The sequence below is a fragment of the Babylonia areolata genome, chromosome 1, assembly GCF_041734735.1.
Source record: "Babylonia areolata isolate BAREFJ2019XMU chromosome 1, ASM4173473v1, whole genome shotgun sequence".
NCBI classification, from domain to species: domain Eukaryota; kingdom Metazoa; phylum Mollusca; class Gastropoda; order Neogastropoda; family Buccinidae; genus Babylonia; species Babylonia areolata.
In genome coordinates, this window is record NC_134876.1 from 57,776,220 (window position 1) to 57,796,219 (window position 20,000).

At 46.9% G+C, this 20,000-nt stretch overlaps 2 protein-coding genes across 10 annotated transcripts in view; both read left to right on the plus strand.

Moving 5' to 3' along the window:
• LOC143284534 (netrin receptor UNC5C-like) overlaps positions 1-20,000 on the plus strand; it is a 908,143-nt gene that overhangs the window by 218,547 nt on the left and 669,596 nt on the right. The window lies entirely within an intron of this gene.
• The window catches only part of LOC143285364 (sperm-tail PG-rich repeat-containing protein 2-like), a 145,021-nt gene continuing 142,806 nt past the window's right edge, over positions 17,786-20,000 (plus strand). The window contains exons 1-2 of the mRNA XM_076592627.1: positions 17,786-17,810; positions 19,320-19,384. Of these exons, the coding sequence (XP_076448742.1) occupies positions 17,786-17,810; positions 19,320-19,384 (90 nt within the window). The remainder of the gene's footprint in view (positions 17,811-19,319; positions 19,385-20,000) is intronic.

Genomic DNA, 20,000 nt, shown 5'->3' on the forward strand with positions numbered 1-20,000 from the left:
TAACAGCAGTTCGTGTCCTTGAACAGAGAGAGAGAGAGAGATGGGGGGGGATCAGTTTGGGGGAGGGGAAGGTGATGGGTGGGTTGGGTGGTGGTGGGGAGGTGGGCGGAGCCCTTGCCACAAGTGATTGGGAATACGAATACGGATGCCTGTGTCACAAGACTGGCTAAAAAAAAAAAAACCCACCGATCTGTGCTTTACCCTTCCTCAAGGGGAAAGGACTGGGACCTGTATAATAAGAAACATCTTTCTTTCGGGGAAACCTTTCAACCCACCCCCCCACCACACACACACACCCTCCCAATGCCCACCAGTCCGACGGAATGAATGGCTGCAGGAAGGTAGGATAGTGTTTGGTGAGGGTAGGGTAGGGATGGGGGTTGTTGGGTTTGGGGTTGTGGAGGTGGTGGTGGTGATGGTGGTGGTGGTGGCGAGATGCAGGATCAGTGGGCTGGAGGGAGTAGAGGTCGTGGCGGTGAAGAGGGAAGGGGACTGTGGTGGTGGTGGTGGTGGTGCTGGTGGTCATTCTCCGGGCCTGTCCCAAGAGACAAGTCCCCTACCCCCCACCCCCCGCCCCTCCTTTTTTTCCCCCACAAGCCCAACAGGAGCGATCTGAGGGGGGTGGCCTCATTCTTTATCTGTCAGGCTGCTGTGGCTCCAAGGGGACCTAACTGCTTCTGCACCAACACCTCCACCACCACCACCACCACCACCCATCTCCACTTACTCACCACACCATTCCCCCCATTCCCGCTAACACTTATCCCACCCAACACACACACACCCATATACCCCCCCCCCCCCACACACACACACACACAACCCCCCTTCGCCCTCCCCCCGCCCGCCCCCCGCCCCCACACACCCCACACCATCCACACACCACACATCCTCTACAATGCCTTTCAGCATTTGCAAGAAGACAGGATTGGAGAAGAACCGTGTTGTGCCATGCCCTTTTGGCACTGTATTGTATTGTATTGTATTGTATTGTATTGTGTGTATTGTATTTGTGATTGCCCCAGCGGACACATTATCACATCACTGATAGTTTACATGATACACCTTGCTTCTCTCCCCTACCCGGTTCTCTCTCTCTCTCTCTCTCTCTCTCTCTCTCTCTCTCTCTCTCTCTCTCTCTCTCTCTCTATCTATCTATCTATCTCTCTGTATATTTGTTTCTTTCCCTATCTCTTCTCTCTCTCCACCCTCTCTCTCTCTCTCTCTCTCTGGTTTTGCTCCTATTCTTTTCCTCCATCTTTTTCTGCCTATAAAATCTTTATTGTCAACATAGAACATCTCTGTCAGTCAGTCTGTCTGATTCACTGTACTGTGTGTGTGTGTGTGTGTGTGTGTGTGTGTGTGTGTGTGTGTGCGTGCGTGTGGGTGTGTGTGGGTGTGGGTGTGGGTGCGTGCATGCGTGCGTGTGTGTGCGAGTGTGTTTGTGTGTGTGTGTGTGTGTATGTGTCTGTGCATGAACGTGCATACGCACGCAACATTATTGTGAGCGTGAGTGCATGCTTGACGGCGGTTGCGTGTGTAACGTGTCCCACGCGCTGGGATAGTCAAATAAAGGAGTGCACGTGCATGCATGCGCAAGGTCTCGCTCGGCGCGGGCTGGGGGAAAGGTCATGCGCGCGCGTCCATGAATAAAAAAGAAAAAGAAAAAAGTGTCTTCTATTTCTTGCTTTTAACACGATAGCCGTGCACGACAGCGTGATAAACGGAGCGATTACGTGTATGATAAGTAAGATATATATATATATATATATATATATATATATATATATATATATATATATATATACTTTTTTTTTTCTTTTTTTTTTCCCGAGCAACGGAGGAGCGCCTTGCCGACTGTATACTGGTGCGTGTGTCACCGTTGAAACGAAACAGCAGACATGAGATAGGTGGTTAAAAAAAAATAATAATAATAAAAAAAGCACAGGACGTCCTTTTTTTAAAATGACTTTTTTTTTGTTTTTTTTTTAATCATTGTTAGTTTACATTTAAGCTGCCAGCGGCCTCTTTTTCGTACATGAGTAGCACGTCAGCGAAACCCTTTAATGGTGATGGAGAGTGAGCAAATAATGAAAAATGAGGAGGTGGGGTAAGTAAGGGGGGGGGGAGCGGGGTTAGGGGGGGCAGTGGGGGAGGGGGGGGGAAGAGATAGGGTGGTGGAGGTTATGGGAATTGTTTAGGTCTCCGACAAACTCTCTGCTCGTTCCGATAACACGATGTATTAGTGCAGCGGGCGAAACAGACGCACAACACGGTGAAAATAGAGTCTGAATCTGGTTCTGTATAAGAGAGAGAGAGGGAGAGAGAGAGAGAGAGAGAGAGAGAGAGAATAAAATTGAACAAATTTTATTTTCTGAGGATAATACAGTAAGCAAAATAATGCTTTTTTTTCCATCCAGCTCTCGAAGGGGAAACAGTAACATAGACAAAGGGGGTGTGGGGGGAGGGGGGTGGGGATCATTATATCAATACAGCATGCATATTATATTCATGGATACATGAATGGTAATTTGACATTTACAGCACTAAATGGAGGAGAATAAGAGGAGAGAGATATAAGGGGACAGATAGAGAGAGAGAGAGAGAAAGAGAAAGAGTACCAAAAAAAAAAAAAAAGAAAGAAAATTAACATGGGTCAAGATAATGATCAGTCAATGAATAAAATGAAATGATTAAAAAAAAAAAAGTAAATAAATAAAAAAGAAGAAGAAAACAAAGAAGACAAGACAAGACAAAACAAGTCAAACTTTCCGACGATAATGGATAAGTACTAGTGCACTTTCGTGGTCCACCCCACACACTACTAAATAATAAAGACATGAGCACCATGAGATAGTGTTATATATATATATATATATATATATATATATATATATATATATATAATGTATATCATATATACAGAGAAAAAAACATATCAAAATACAAGAATAGTGTTGTTGGGTTGAGAAAGAACGAGAGAAGAAAGAAAAAAAAACCTTACATAATTATGTCATATGATAGGGTAAATAAATGTACATAATATGTTTAATAAACTGCGGGGGAAAAAACAATGTGAAATATGCTGATAGAGATGAGAAAGAGCAGGGGGCGGAGAGAGAGAGAGAGAGAGAGACAGGGAGAGATAGAGAGAGAGAGAGAGAGAGACAGAGACAGAGAGACAGAGACAGAGAGAGAAGCAGTATGGGGGTAATTCACGTTTCACTCGTCACAAACGGTTTCTGTGAGGAAAGATGTCTACCGGGCACTTATCTATCGGCTCGCTCATTTCCTGTTGAATGTTTGGGTGATAGGGGCACTTACTGTACACATGCAGGGCAGGAGATGGAATTGAAGGGAGGGGGGGAGGAAGGGTAGGGAGGGATGTGGAGGGAGTGGCAGGGGAAGAAGGGAGGGGGGAGAGAGGCCACCTGACGTCGACACTTACTGTACACATACTACAGGCGAGGAGGTGGAATTGAAGGGAGGGGAAGGGGGGGGGGAGGGGGTTAGGGAGGGGCAGGGGAAGAAGGGGTGGGGAGCCACCTGACGTCGACACCTGTGATGAATGGAGGGTGATATGCCAGCGTCAGGTATAGGAATCGTGTCCACCCGTGCCCCCTCCCCCCTTACCCCCATCCTCGCCCCGTCCATCCTTCTCTCTTTCCAAGTGCCTGTCACGCTTCTTGTTTGGATTTGGCTGGAGCTGTACTAGCAGGTCTGTCTGTCCCCGATACACCTATCTAACCCCCCCCCCCCCCCCTCCCCACCGCCAACTCCCCCCCCCCTCGCCCTCCCCCCGCCACACACACAATCACACACTCCTCCACCCCAACCCCCCTCCTCCCCCGTTGTGCCTACTCTTTGATCGTTGTTGCCGCTGCCATCCTCTACTCTGCCAAAGAGTGGGTGGGGTCTTGAGAATGGTGCTCTTTGTTTGTCCTGTTTCGCCTATCCACCGTTCCCGTTTCGCCTATAAAGCGTTACCAGTTCCCATGCTCATCTGTTGCGAAATACGCCCGTTTCCGCCTTGTTTTGTTGAGTTTAGCCATCTTCTCTCTCTCTCTCTCTCTCTCTCTCTCTCTCTCTGTTTCTCTCTGTGTCTGTTTGTCTCTCTGTCTCTCTCTGTGCTACCGTTCCATCGTCCACACCGTCATCACAGAGACCGAACCAGCAACAAATAAACTCTCTCTCTCTCTCTCTCTCTCTCTCACACACACACACACACACACACACACACATATATATATATATGTGTGTGTGTGTGTGTGTATACATACACACATAAGCACACACACAAACACAGACAGGCACACACACAGGAGCAGAAGAAGAAGTCTGTGAAGCATCAGGTCAGATTTGTCGTCCACAGTGGCTGAAAAGCCAGAAATAAAGAAAACAGAGCCCCTTGATGGTGGTCTCCGGTCGGCAAACGGCCAGTGCAGGAAAGTGCACACACACATGCCACCGCCGACTTTTCAAGACATCCTCGGTGTCCTTGTCTACAAGATTCTCAGACCGATCGCGCCCTTTCTGAACACTCTAATTAACGAAGATCTTGGGGGTGAGGGAAGGGTGGAGAGTGGGAAGTGGGAAAGGGGGCGCGGGAAGAAAAAAAGAAAAAAAGAAAAAGAAAAAGCGCAACCGGTGTATCAGCCTATCCGTATCACCCGTTGATTTTTACCCCGGGGATCTTCTTCTTCTTCTTCGTTCGTGGGCTGCAGCTCCCACGTTCACTCGTATGTACACGTGTGTATATGCAAGCAGAAGATCAAATATCCCGGGGGGGTCAAATCTGGCTGGCCCAGATTCATCTGTGTCAATGAAGACTGGCCTGGAATGACCCATGTGGTGAACGTTAACTGGTCAATAACTTATCCCCCACCCCACCTTCCGTCCGCCTCTCAACCTCTCCACCAGTTTGATTTTTGCCACTCCTCAGTCGTAGAGAACATGAAGTTCGGTTCCAAGCTGCCTTGAAATGACTCCCATGAGTGTACATCTGGCCCAGTTAGAATCAGTGCAAGCTGTTAACGCTTTCGCCGCCGTCATAGGCATAGACTGGAGTCGACTAGGAAGTTCAACGCCATGGGCGACTTTAGTCAGCATCTAAGGGTCATGTTAAACCGACTTTAAAGAAATATAACAAACATGACAGCTGCAGCCCAACTTGACCGCACAACAACAGGACATTAACTAACCCTCTTCCCCCCCTCCCCTCCCCCACACCCCCCCCTCCCCCCGCCCCAACCACCTGCCCTTGACCGAGGCGGCGGAGAAAGAGTGAAGATAGAAAACTCCCCCACATTTGCTTCCGGAGAGCAAGTGTACTGGTAAGGGTCAGTAAAATTAATGTCCGCCCAGAACGACCACCTTGCTGTTTTCCATTGTTAAACCGAAACCCGTTGAAAGGCGTTCGTTTCCAACAGGAATGGGTCGAGCTTGTTCAGTCACAAATGTCCCAGGGGGGGTCATTCGGGGCGAGCCTCAAAAAGACCCTAAGGCAAAATCCTAGCGTTGGGGATAGTTTGACGCTGTTACACCGGGCAATGAAACCGGGACTGCAGACTGCAGCACAGCTACAGATCGGTCAGTCATCCACTTGAAGCAGCTCTCTGGCACATTGGCGCACACGCAAGGTACACGCGCACGCACACATTGCACAAACGCACGCATGTGCGCGCGTGCACAGACACAGATAGACACACACACACACACACACACAGACACTGCACAGACACACGCAGACACACACACACACACACACACACAGACACACACACACACACACACACACACACACACACACACTCTCTCTCTCTCTCATGGTTGTCTACCGTAAACCAAGGATGACGATGTGTTGTTTCATCATCAGTGGACACACGCACGCGTGCGAATGCGCTCACACACACACACACACACACACACACACTCGCACACGCACACCACTAACACAAGTTGCTGCACTCCTACGCGTGTGAATGATTATATTCCCTCCGTCTCTTTCTGCGCGGGTGCTTCCGCGAAGGCGGTTTTGTTCAAACTTAAATCGGTTGACTTGACTTGACAAAGAATCATCTTTCATGTGTTGCTAGAAAGAGAAGGTACCTAAAATATTTCTTGGTAACGTCCACCAGTGTTTCTTGAACGCTTGGGAAAGGCCCTTTAAAATACAGAGAGGAGTAGGAAGAAAATCAGATCATGAGATAAGGATAAGGAGAGGAATAGGAAAGAACTCTGTGAACGGTCAGGTTAACTCTCTCCATACGAACGGCGAAAGAGACGACGTTAACAGCGTTTCACCCCAGTTACCATCATCAAAATATTGCAAGCGGAAGGCTCTTACACTGAAGACGTGAATGTTGACAAAGAATACCACAATTCTGACGACGGAAGCTAAAGGTTGGGTCATTCAGACACCCACTGGACATCCGAGGGGTCTGTGTAGAGGAGAAGATAGGACTGGGCGTACTGAGTGAGTTAAAACAACAACAACAAAACAAACAAACAACAACAACAAAACAACACAACAGCCCCATAGTCTTTTACGGCGATCGGGGCAGTGAATTCATATATATATATATATATATATATACCATGCTTGGGGCTTGGCATAGGAAGGCGGGGCCCAGTCCTCTCCTCTCGCCGTTTTAACCTTCCCCAACCGAAGTCAGGTACCTCCCTCTCCCCGCCCCCTACCCTTCTCTCACCTGGGTGGAGCGAGAAAAATCGGGGAAAATGCCCTATTTCTCAAAGACACATGAACGCCATCCTGTAACAGAGAGCATCGAACTCTTGTCACTGCTGAACCCAGGGTCCGAAGTCTTATAACACCTGACTCGATTCTGCATTACGGGAGTGGAAATGGGACAAAAGCACATGGGGAAATGGGACAAAAGCACATCACATGGGGAAATGGGACAAAAGCACATGGGGAAATGGGACAAAAGCACATCACATGGGGAAATGGGACAAAAGCACGTGGGGAAATGGGACAAAAGCACATCACATGGGGAAATGGGACAAAAGCACATGGGGAAATGGGACAAAAACACATGGGGAAATGGGACAAAAGCACGTGGGGAAATGGCACAAAAGCACATGGGGAAATGGGACAAAAGCACTTTGGGGATTGAGACAAAATCGGCAGCTCTGTCTTCTTCCTTTTCCCTCCTACCTTTCTCTTTCTCTTTTGTAAAAGAACGGACAATACAGGGGAGAGCGAAGCATCATGATTACAATACAACCTGCACTGAATGATGATATATGATAAAAACAAAAAAAGTCAACAACAAATAAAACAAAAGCAATACGTTCATCGTCAGTTTGCTTCGCGGTTCTCTTTACCCCCCCCCCCCCTCCCTCTCCCCTCTCCTCCCATCCCCCCCTCTCTCTCTCTGTGTCTCTCTGTATACCTCTTGCCTCTCTTATGTATAATATATACCTCTTTCTTCAGATCATAAAGTATGCATTGCTTTATTAAGCTCACGGCCATTGCCATTTTATCATTCTGTATGCCTGCTGATCAGTGTGAAAGCTGCTCTCAGTCCGGAAGCGATCATAAAGCCGTTAGCGGATAGCAATGGCAATCAATGTGGACTGCCCGCGCGCCAACCAACACGTGTGTCTCTTTCTCTGTTCCTCTCTCTCTCTCTCCCTCACCTCTCTCTCTTTCTCTGTCACTCTCCCTCCCTCCTTCCCCACCCCACTCTCTCTCTTCCTTTCTTTCTTTGTCTGCCTGTCTGTGTCTCTGTATGGTTCTCTGAATCTATCTATCTATCTATCTGTCTGTCTGTATATTTTGTCTATCTCTGAATCTACCCATCTCAGTCTTCGCCTCTCTCTCCTTCTTTCTCTGTCTCCGTCACTCTCTCCTCATCCTCTCTCTTTCTGTCTATCTCTCTCTGCCTCTGTCTGTCTGTCTCCCTCTCTCTCCCACGCTTTCCCTTACTTTTCACCATAAAAAAAACCCCTCCTAAATTATCCTCTTTCACCAATGTCATGTAAAAAGAAAAGAAAAGAAAAAAAAAAAAAAAAAACTCCAGAAAGATAAGCTGATTACCACCAAATCTCAGACCATGACAAAGAGTATACATTTGTGGCAAGTCAGTCCACAGGTAAAAGGCAGGGCACGATAAAGCCAGATACGCAGGAGTCTGCCCTGTTACCTTTTTCTTTTTCCTGCCTTCATCACTCCCCCTTGATCTATAACTGCACGACTGGCTTATCACATACCCCCACGCCCCTCCGCCCCTCCCTCCCTCTCCCTCCCAGATCTTCCGCTCTCTCTCTCTCCCTCTCCTCTGTGTCTCTCTGTCACTCTCTCTGTTTCTCTGTCTCTAATCTCTCTCTCTCTCTCTCTCTCTCTCTCTGCGAGCGTCAGTGTGTGTATGCATGTGTGTGCACGGATGTGGGTGTGTGTGGAGGGCCGGGGGGGGGTGGGGGGGGGGGGGGGGGGGTTCGTCATTATGTATACAGTTCTGCATGAAAACCTTTTCCTTTCATTTATGTGTGCGCTATGTGTAATAGATGTAGATTAGCAAGGACAGATTGGAAGAATAGGCAATGCCTAAAATCTTAATCCTTGAATAAAAACGTTTTGAGTTCTGAGTTCTCTCTCTCTCTCTCTCTCTCTCTCTCTCTCTCTCTCTCTCTCTCTCTGTATTCAGTTCCGCTTCGTCGTGTCTCTATCCATCGCCCCTTGAGGCAGTTTATATACTGCAGTGTATATAATGTCTCCAGTATAAATTGTCACCGATGCGTGATTCAAGTTACTGTTATCGACATCTATTCGTTATTGCCAGCGGCAATGATAAGTGTGTGCTGAGTCTTTCGAGGACCATTTTGTTGCCAGTCTCCTGAGCAAGCGGCAGTTCAACAGCTTGGGGGTGATGATGGTGGTTTGTGATGATTAGGATGATGATCATCATGATGATAGAGATCCAGAGGAGGATTTGTGTGTGTGTGTGTGTGTGTGTGTGTGTGTGTGCAGACACGCAGACAGATACAGAGACACAGACACACAGACACACCATACACACACACATAGACACAGATACAGACAGACAGACAAACAGTCACACACACGCATACACACACACACACACACACACACACACACACACACACACACACACACACACACACACACACACACACACACACACAGAATGTTGCAGCACATATTGTTGCCCCCCCCCCCCTTTTTTTGTGACTCTCCCAACATGTCTTGTCGCCAAGGACATCAACACTATAAAGCAAACTGCGACAGTACTATGACCACGTGCCGTGTATGGCAGAACATAATTATTGAACTCCGGTGACAATAATATTCATGGGCGACAGTGCTTACATGCGACGACCAATAGTCTCTTCCCACCTCGCGTTTAGTTGAAGAAGCATGTCTTCAGTGTAATGACTTATGCTCATCAGAAAAAAAATGTCCATCAATTCCACTCACACACTGGCTGGGCTATCTCACTGACTGGAAGCGTATCCCCACTCCCCGCACCCCTCCCCCCCGACACACACACACGTGCGACGCGCGCGCACACACATACGCACACACATGAATGTATACACGTATGTATGTATGATTGTATTTATCACTTTATGAATCACCTTTTTTTCTCTTTGTGTTTATCATATATTATAGATACTGCTGGGCAGGAGTGGGCATAGGAGTTGAGATACGTTTTAAAAGTCTTTCAACTTTTTTTTCTAGATAGACAGGAGATAAACGCACTGTGACGTTGTTGGTACATAATGTGTTTCTGTTTCTGTCTCTGTGTTTTCTGTCTGTGTCTGTCTGTCACTCTGTATATCTATCTCCCTCCACCCCACCCACCCCAACCCCCCATCTCTCTCTTCCCCCCACCCAATCCACCCATCCCTTTCAATCTTTCTCTCTCTCTCTCTGGCCCCCTGTCTCTATTTTTGTTTGTTTAAACTGAACGTGTTAGTACCACGTGCAAAGCTTAATACGATGATAATCTTAACTTTTTAACAAATCTTTGAATAAAGGGGAAAGCAGCTTTTTTTATTTTTTTTTTTTTTTTTTACTGGTAAAAATTATTGCTATCATTGTGAAATTTCGCTTGATCCAGTTCTGATCATGTAGACGTGCTTTTACGCACTCACTGTCTCTGTCTGTCTGTCTGTCTGTCGTTGTTTGTGCCCGTTTGAAGAAGAGGATAAGGACTTTCCAGTACCATATTGATCCAGGTTGCATTTGGTGCAGTTTGCTTACATATTAGTCTCCTAACCATCACCCTCTCGTCCATTATCTGCCCCCCATCCTCTCCCACCCAACCCCTTTTTTTTCTCCTCCTGTCTCCCGTCTCTGTGTGTGTGTGTGTGTGTGTGTGTGTGTGTGTGTGTGTGTGTTGCCATCTAAACATTTTATGTCTTTTATGTATACATGTTGAATGACTGTGATTTCCGTGTATCGTTTATGTGTTTTACACCACAAATGAATTTCTCTTGAGATGATAAAGTATTCTGTAGTCTCTCTCTCTCTCTCTCTCTCTCTCTCTCTCTCTCTCTGTGTGTGTGTGTGTGTGTGTGTGTGTGTGTGTGTGTGTGTGTGTAACTGGCGCAGTTGTGGTGGCCTGATGTGCTCATCTATCAACCTCATGATGAATCTAGACTTCTTCACACAGTTAATTAAGCTGTTGTATGCAGTGACCAGTTCATGCACTGGGGGTACTTCTTTCTCGTTTACGAATAGCAGTCCCCGAAGTAAAAACAAACAAACAAACAAACAAAAAAGCAATGCGAAGATGGATCATCAGTGCAATTATTCATATGCTTTATCTCCAGGGAAGAGAGAGATGTGAAAGAAAGGAGAGAGGCCGAAGGAGAGAGAGAGAGAGAGAGAGAGAGGGGATGGAGTTAGACAGACAGTATAAAAAGGGCAATGATGTGTGGGATTGGATGTGTGGTGGAAGGAGGTGGTAGAGGGTATAGTCCAGCCATAAACTACACGACGAATTGAAAAGGGAAAGGTTTGTTGGAGGGAGGGGGAGGGGGTGGGAGGGGGTTTTGAGGCAACGGGGTGAAGAGGGTGGGAGAGAGAGAGGGAGGGAGAGAGGGAGGTATGGCGGGTGGTTACGAAGTGTAGAAGAGGTGAAGTGTATGTGTGGATGACCCCGTATCCACCCCCACACTCCCATCCACCCCTCCTACGCCACCCCCCCCCCCCCCCCCACCCCTCCACCCATCCCCCTTGCCTCCAAGATACGCATCGCACGACATGAAAGTGGAGCTAGGGTCCCGGGGCCCTTCAAAAGCGGCACCACTCTGCTAGCCGTGGCCAAAAAAGGGGATGAACGCCCAGTCAAAGGCGTTCGCGCTTCGGTGCCAAAATATTACACGGCCCCTCCCTTTGCAAGTATTTTTCCCAGAGCGTCGCGAATTAGGCGGTGTTTTTTTTTTTTTTTTTTTTTTTTTTTTTTATCTGACATCTATGTCCTTCTCTGCCTCTCAATTTAGAGAAAGAGAGAAAGAGAGGGGGGTGAGGGGCGGGTGAGGGAGGGAGGGAGGTGTGTGTGTGTGTGAGGGGAGGGAGGTAGAGATTGGGGGAGAAGTGGGGATGGAGGTGAGTGGTGGGGGTGGTGGTTTTTATCGGTTTGATCAAGACGGGGCGGGCGGGCAGCAACGGGGGTACTTTTGTAAAAGTGTCGGCGTCTTCAAAGTAGTGGCTGTGCGGATCGCCCGCAAAGAGTTTGAAGGAAAAGGCAAAGCTACATCCCACGTCACTGGCAGCAGAAAGTCCTAGATTAAGCTTTGTTCCGTTTTTTGTTGGGGGGGGGGGTGGGGGGGGGGGTGTTTCTTTTTTTTTCATCTTAGTGCTTGCAAGCAAGTAAAAAAAGATCGTACGTAATGTTTGGAGTCAGACACTCGTATTGTCAGTTGGCTGCTGCAGAGTACTACTTTCTTCTTGGTGGAGGGTCCGAAGATCCGGCAGTAGCAGTTTTAGCAAAAGTTGTAAAAAAAAAAAAAAAAAAAGCGTCTCGTCTCGTCTCGTCTCGCCCGTGCCTCTTCATCCCACCTACTCTTCCCTTCTCGTCTCGCAGTCGGCAACTCCCACACACACCCACAACCACGTCATCACTACCCCACTCCCCCACCTCCACTCCCACGAACATGGAGACATTCTCATTATTACATAGAATGCTGTTGCCTCCACCACAGCTAGCGCTTCTACAGGTCGATTGATAATTCTGGTCGGGTGGGAAGGTGGGTGAGGGATTGATCAGTTTGGTCGGCGAAGAGGGGTGAGGGGTGGAGGTGGGGATAGACTTTTTTCTGTTGTTTTTTTTCTGTTATGATATGAGGTTCCGGGTACAGTCGCTTGCCGCGTTTGACGCGAGTAAAGCAACCCAAGGCAACAAAAGAGCCGCACCTGGTGAGACTCGGGGGGACCTTAGGGAGTTCGCACCATCCCGACAGATTCTCAAAAGAGGCATTTGATATTGCTGGGGACAAGGGGGGGGGGGGGGGGGGGTGAGAAAAGAGAGAAGGAAGAAGAGAGTTTGAGTTGGGTGCCTGTCATCTTTGCAGAGAGAGACTCTCCAGCCAAAGGAGATCCGTTCTTCTTACTTGTGGGGTTTTCTGGAATAAAACAGTTTTCAAGGAGGTGTGCTAGAATGATCCATATACGTTTCAACACATCTGCTTAACAAAAAGATTTTATTCACTTAAAGCGATAAAGGCAAAGATGTTTGGCATGCTCATAAACGTAAAGCGCTGGAAAGGCCATGAGAACGTCGTCCTTGGGTTTGTTTTTAAACAACACAAAAGAAGACAACATAGCGCGACTTAACACAGTGCAACACAATACAATGATAATCATACAGTGCAGTGCAGTGCAGTGCAGTGCAGTGCAGTACAGTATAGTACAGTACAGTACAGCACAGTACAGTACAGTACAGTACAGTACAGTACAGACGATGTCTGCAACAGATACCATGTTTGCTGTTTCCAGGGCTCAACTGTTCAACCATCGCACACACACTGTTCAATATCTACGATGTGGGACAGCAGGCGCCAATCTATTGTATTGTATTGTATTGTATTATTTTTTAGTCACAACAAATTTTATCTGTGTGAAATTCGGGTTGCTCTCCTCAGAGATAGCGCTTCGCTACAATGAGAGCGCCACCTATTTTTCTCTGCCTGCAAGTGCATTTATTTACCACCAAAAGTCAATTTCTATACGGAACTTGCCAGGAACAACCCTTTTGTTGCCATGGCTTCTTTTACATGCGTTAAGTGCATGCTGCACACACGGTACCTCGGTTTATCGTCTCGTACGAATGACAGCGAACAGACCACCACCCAAGGTCTAGTGGAAAGCGGGGAGGGGGTGGAGGTGGGGGGGGGGGTTAGGGGGGGATACTGGAGAGTGTGAGGTTCAAACCAGTGCAATCAGATTCTCTCGCTCCCTAGGCGGACGTGTTACTTCTAGAACAACACTCCACTTATGAGACAGACGGAGGGAGGCCAGTCCTTCAGTCTAACTTAAACTTTTCTGGTACCCCCCTCCCTCCGCTCCTCAGGCCCCCCCCCCACCCCCACCCCCCCCTGCAACCCCCCCCCCCCCCAACCTCACCCTCAAACCTCCTTCAGTTCCCCCGACCTCCCAACCATCACGGCCATTTCTTCTGCACGTATGTCTGTCTTCGATAATGCAACGTCACTGGTTCAAAAACAAACTGCTTTCAAAATAGTGAGGTTTTCGAGGGGGGGATGTCAGAGACAGAGCTGATTAAAGAGGATAGACAAATCCTACACGAGAACAGTCTTCGTCGAGTCGGGTCGCTGACATTGGGCGTAAAATGAAGGTGAAGACAGTGTAGAAGGGAGAAAACCCCTGGGGAGGAAGCGGTCACAGTATGGATGGGGGTGTAGGGGCACGTTTCGTCCATTATCCTCTGTCTGGAAAGCGCGTGTCTCTGAGGACTGGTCGCACGTGCCTGCACTTGAAACAGTAGGTCCGGTGTACATCAGTGTATGTATATGTATATGTATATGTAAGCCAGTCCACAAAGCGAGATTTTTATTTTTAAATATTTTTTTAAATAGTTATTCCTCTTGCAGTTGTACAGTAAGTGCTGTGATCGTAACTCCATAGGAAAGTGCTTATAATCTGTATTTTATTTTAGAGTGATTTCCCCTGACGCCTTCATTTCCCGTCGTTTTTGTCTCTCGTGTTATCTGTCTATCGTATCTGTCAGTCTCTGTCTGCCTGTACCCAAGCAAACCCCCACATCCTCCGGCAACACCCCACCCCCTCACACACACACACCCTCACTTCCAGCCCCCAGCACCTCTAACCCCTCTTTCTCCTCCACCATTTGATAAACCCAAAGCTCAGTAAAAGCTGACTGCATATTTGCGTATTGGTGATGTACAAGCTGTTTCCATAGATTGGTCTGCTAACCTCAGCTCCTTTCTTCTTCTTCTTCTTCTTCTTCTTCTTCTTCTCCTCTCTCTCTCTCTCTCACTCACACAGAGAGAGAGAGTGTGTGTGTGTGTGTGTGTGTGTGTGTGTGTGTGTGTGTGTGTACTAGACGGATAAACTAAATACAAATCACAGTAAAAGTTGACTGCACAGTTACGTGGTTGGTGATATACAGGCAGTTTCCATAGATTGGTCTGGTACCTTCCCATCTCTTATTTTTTTTATTCTCCATATATACTACTCTCTTTCTACCAACCCCCTCAACCCCCCCCCCCCCCCCCCCACTTCCACGACCCCTGCGCTCTCCCTCCCATCCCACCCTCCCTCCCTTCCTCACTCCTTCCCTGACCTTGGTTGTGATGAATAACCTTAAGAGCTAACCGCGCAAGGCAGCTTATTATTTCTCAGGGCGCCCGAATGGCGGGGTAAAAAAAAAAAAAAAAATTACAGTTTCGCCTCCGCTACACAACTACCAACTTAATCAGACGACCAGGGAAGAGCCTTGAATGTGAGGAAACCGTGTAACCCCCATTCTTCATCGCTTTCTCTGGAATGAAAAAGAAGAAAAAGAAAAACGAAAACAAAAGAAAAAAACAACAACAACAAAAACATGTGTCAGGAGCATCTATGAGCATCGAGAGTCGATGTAAATCGTGTCTCACGCACTGGTCTCAACCCATAGATTGTGTACGAAAAAAAAAAGTATGTGTAAATAAGAAAGGAGGAGTTAAAAAAAAGAAAAGAAAAAAAAAGTGATGTCAGCTTAATATGTCTAGCGTCCTTTCGCGAACTCATTATTTGTATAAAAACGGGAAGAAAAATGGTGTAAGAAAATCAAACGTCAGTTTAATGTGTCTGGTTTTTCTTCTGAGAGAGGGGGCGAAACGAAAGCATCAGTGAGTGAACTGGCTCTCAGCCGTTGGGTTCGAGTTCGATCATTGTTGGTTGCTGTTTTCGTGCATTAGACCGCGTGTTTCTCTGTCTGGTACATCCCCATAAATTCAAAGTGGCTAGTCTGGGAATGAGAGCACTCGTGCAGACACACTTTGTTGCGAATAATTTAAACGTGGGGTTTTATTTTCGTTGAAATTCCTAAAGCTTACTCTTGGCTCATATCCAACAATTCCACTCATCTTCTCCATCAGTGTTTGTCTCTTTTTGTCTGTCTGTCAGTCAGTCTCTCCCCCCCCCTCTCTCTCTCTCTCTCTTTCTCTGTCTGTCTGTCTGTCTGTCTCTCTCTGTCTCACTGTCTCTCTCTCTCTTCTCTCTCTCTTTCTTTTCTACCCTCCTCTCGTTATCTCACACTCTTACTCTGTCTCCTACTTCTGTCTCTCTCACTCCTTTTTCTGTCATTTTTGTTCATTCCTTCTGTCTCTCTCTCTCTCTCTCTCTCTCTCTCTCTCTCTCTCTCTTCTCTCTCTCTCTCTCTCTCTCTCTCTCTCTCTCTCTCTCTCTCTCTCTCCTTCCTTCTCTTCCCTCCACCTTCTCTCTGGCACCAGTCCGTTCGTAGATAGTGTGGTGTGGGTCAGCTGACTGAATGTGCCAGACGTTACCAGACATTACATGGACTTGATAAGACAAATGACAAAGGAGACAGACATAATCAACTTGAAGATGTCAGCCCACACCCTCTGTCGTAGCTAAACCCAAATGACAACTTACACAAAGGAAATCACCTTGCAGGTGTCAACCTGATAGCTACTTTACCCCCCCCCCCCCCCACACACACTCCCCCCACCACTAGCGCCTAAGCGCAGGTGACAATGTAGACAAATGGAATCGAATTCGACGTGTCATCCCACGGCATACATCCCCTTCTTGCAGTATACCTGGCCGCAACGTAGACAACAAGGACAAACCAAGTTAACATCAGAGAGTCAACCCACAACTTATTCGAGCACCTAACCCCCAAAATTAATGACAACATAGACAGAAACAAAAGGAATCAATTTAAGTGTGTCGACACCTAACCTACAATTCCTCCCTCGGTGCCTAACCGCCAAATGACAACGCAGACAAATGGAGTCCACTTGAATGGGTCAACCCCACCGCAACTTTGATTCCTCCGTAGTTCCTGACCCCGAATGGCAGTTAAGTGTCAGTTCCAGTTTCAGTTTCTCAGGGAGGGTCACTGCGTTTCGGATCAATCCATATGCACTGTACAACATCCACTATGCAGATGTCTGACCAGCAGCATAACCCAACGCACTCCCGCCTTGAGGAAAAACAGAAACAAATGGAAAGTTAATAGATAAATAAATAAGTAATGATAGAATGACAATGTATCAGTATCAGTAGCTCAAGGAGGCGTCACTGCGTTCGGACAAATCCATATACCCTACACCACATCTGCCAAGCAGATGCCTAACCAGCAGCGTAACCCAACGCGTTTATTTATTTATCTATTATTTTTAGTTATATATTTTTATTTGTCGTTTTCCCTCAACAAATCTAACTGTGTCAACCGTCAACATACATTCATACCCTAGTACGTGACCCCAGAGGACAACGTAGACAAATGGAATCCACTGAAGTGTTTCAACCCACCACAACGTTCATTCCTCCGTAGTTCCTAACCCCGAATGACAGTGGAGTGATCGTTTCAACTTCAGAATCAGTTTTTCAAGGAGGCGCCACTGCGTTCGGATTAATCCTTATACACAAAACAGCATCTGCTTAGCAGATGTCTGACCAGCAGCGTAACCCAACGCACTTAGTTCGGCCTTGAGGGAAAACAACAAATAAAAATATAGAACAAAAAATAATAGATAAATAAATAATAAATAAATAATGATAGAATGACAATGTAGACAAATGGAATCAATCTAACTGTGTCAACCGTCAACCTGCATTCCTCCCTAGTAGGTATACCTAACCCTAAAGGACAACGTAGACAAATGGAATCCATTTAACTGTGTCATCCTACAACCTACATCCTTCTACCTATAGTGCCCGCGCCAAACAAAACCAAATTAAACGTGTCAACTCACAACCTACAACCCCCCCTCCCCCCTCCACCCCTCCATCCCCGTCCCTTTCTCTGGTACCAAACCGGTGAAGGACACACAGACGGTGCTTACTACTACTACCACTACCACTACCACTACCACCTGATGGTTAGTGACCACGGGCGAGAGAGTACTTAGCAGGAGTGAGAAAAGCTTTTCGGTGGACTGTGACTGATGATGACCTTTGGGACCACTTCGAGTCCGCGACTCCACTCACACCGCTCTAAGAGCCCCGGAGCTGACCGCCAGACCGTTTTAGCACCTCGCGGAGAAGTGGACAGTCCGCCAGGAGAACGCTTGGCGCGTCAAGATGGGCCCCGTGTTCGGAGCTAGCAGTGGGAGGGAGCTCCTTGATGCGTGTGTGTGTGTATGTGAAAGACACGTACGCGTCTTGTATGAAGAGTTTCGGTCTTGTCTTTTCTTGGTTTGGGGAGTTGTTTTGGGGGATTTTCGTGTTTGTTTTTTGTTTCCCTTTTGAGTTCTTTGTTTGGATTTTTCTTTCTTTCTTCTTTTATTTTATTTTTTTTCAAATTCTCTCTTTCTATGTTTAGAAAGAAAGAAAACAAAACAAAACGAAGCAAGAAACTTTCACACGGCAGTATCAATTGAAGTTCTTTCTTTCTTTCTTTCTTTCTTTCTTTCTTTCTTATTTCCTTCCTTTCTTTTCTTTCTGCCTTCCTTTTCTGCTTTCTTTTTTTTTATTTTCTCCTTCAGTTTCTTTCGTTCCTTTCTTTCTCTGTAAAAATGAAACTTTCCACACCACACCTTCAACTGAGCTTGTGTTTCGCCCTTCCTCCCTTCTTTTCTTACTTTTATATAATAATAATAATAATAATAATAATAATAATAATAATAATAATAATAATAATCATCATCATCATCATCATAATAATAATATAGCGCTGAATCTTGTGCAGAGACAAATCAAATCGCTTTCGGGTCAGTCATTCACACGCATGCAGAACTCTAAAACTTTTTATCTTTAATGTTTATAATTCATCAATAACTAACCTTTTTTTCCCCTGTGTTTTATTCATGTGGAATAAACCTGTCATCCTTCGTCCGCAAGTGACCATCTGACATTTAAATGACAGAGGGGAAACAGCTTTTGCAGAGCTGCTGATAGACCATCAGGCCAGCGACCTTTTCCAGAGTGGGTATATAAATCTGCGGGTGACATCCATATCATTCTTCAGTTGTACTGGGGTTTTCTTCTCAACTAGTTATAAACCCCTTGATTGCTGTTGACGACTTTGTTTGTCAGTGAAGGACTGTCATCACCTCACCGAGATAAGTCAAGAGCTTACAGGTCAGGATGTCGGTCACCCATTCTGTTCTTATTTATTTACGTAATTTATTTTATCTCATTGTTTCTCCCCTCATTGCCAGACAAAGCGCATTGGGTTACGCTGCCAGGTAAGACATCTGCTTAGCAGATGTGGTGTGGCGTATTATGGATTAGTCCGAACGCAGTGACGCTTCTTTAAGAAATTGAATCGAACTGAACTAAACTGAACTGATCTCTGTACTTGGATTTCTTTTTTTTTTTCCTTGGATGGCATTACTTTTGGTCAGCAAAATCAGTTACCCCAGTGATAAGTGCGAAATAAGAAATGAATGTACTTCGAAACTCAGGGCACACTCATCTCATTTCACAAGCGGTTTGGCAGTCACATGGTTAACTGCACTGTCTAAATCGCCACGAGACATCACATCATGAATTGATCTCGAAACTCGAACCAACAAGTTGCTAGGAAAAAAAAAGTTGCCTTTTATGTTGGTTGCACAGAAAACATATCTCGGAAAGTAAGGTAAACTCTTTTTTTCTTACTTTCTGGTCTCAGTCAGTCTGGTTGAGTTTTACGACCAACTGGCTGACGCCCTCAACGTCAAGTTGCTCGGGGCTGTGGTCTTGTTCCTTGGAAGGTGGTGTGGTTCCAGGCGTGGAGTCCTGGCTGTCTGTCCGGGTTATGGGTGTCCATCTGGTGTTCTGTTGGGGGGCCCTGGCTGGCTGTCCTCGGTTGGGGTGAAGTCCTGGCTGGCTGTCCTGGGTTGGGGTGAAGTCCTGGTTGGTTGTCCTGGGGTGAAGTCCTGGCTGGCTGTCCTTGATGAGGGGTTGAAGTCCTGGCTGAATGTCCTGGGTGAGAAGTGATGTCCTCGCTGGCTGTCCTTTATGAGGGGTGAAGTCCTGGCTGGATGTCCTGGATTGAAGTCCTGGCTGGCTGCCCTTGCTGAGGGGTGAAGTCCTGGATGGCTGTCCTTGCTGAGGGGTGAAGTCCTGGATGGCTGTCCTTGCTGAGGGGTGAAGTCCTGGATGGCTGTCCTTGCTGAGGGGTGAAGTCCTGGCTGGCTGCCCTTGCTGAGGGGTGAAGTCCTGGATGTCTGTCCTTGCTGAGGGGTGAAGTCCTGGCTGGCTGCCCTTGCTGAGGGGTGAAGTCCTGGATGGCTGTCCTTGCTGAGAGGTGAAGTCCTGGATGGCTGTCCTTGCAGAGGGGTGAAGTCCTGGATGGCTGTCCTGGTTGAGG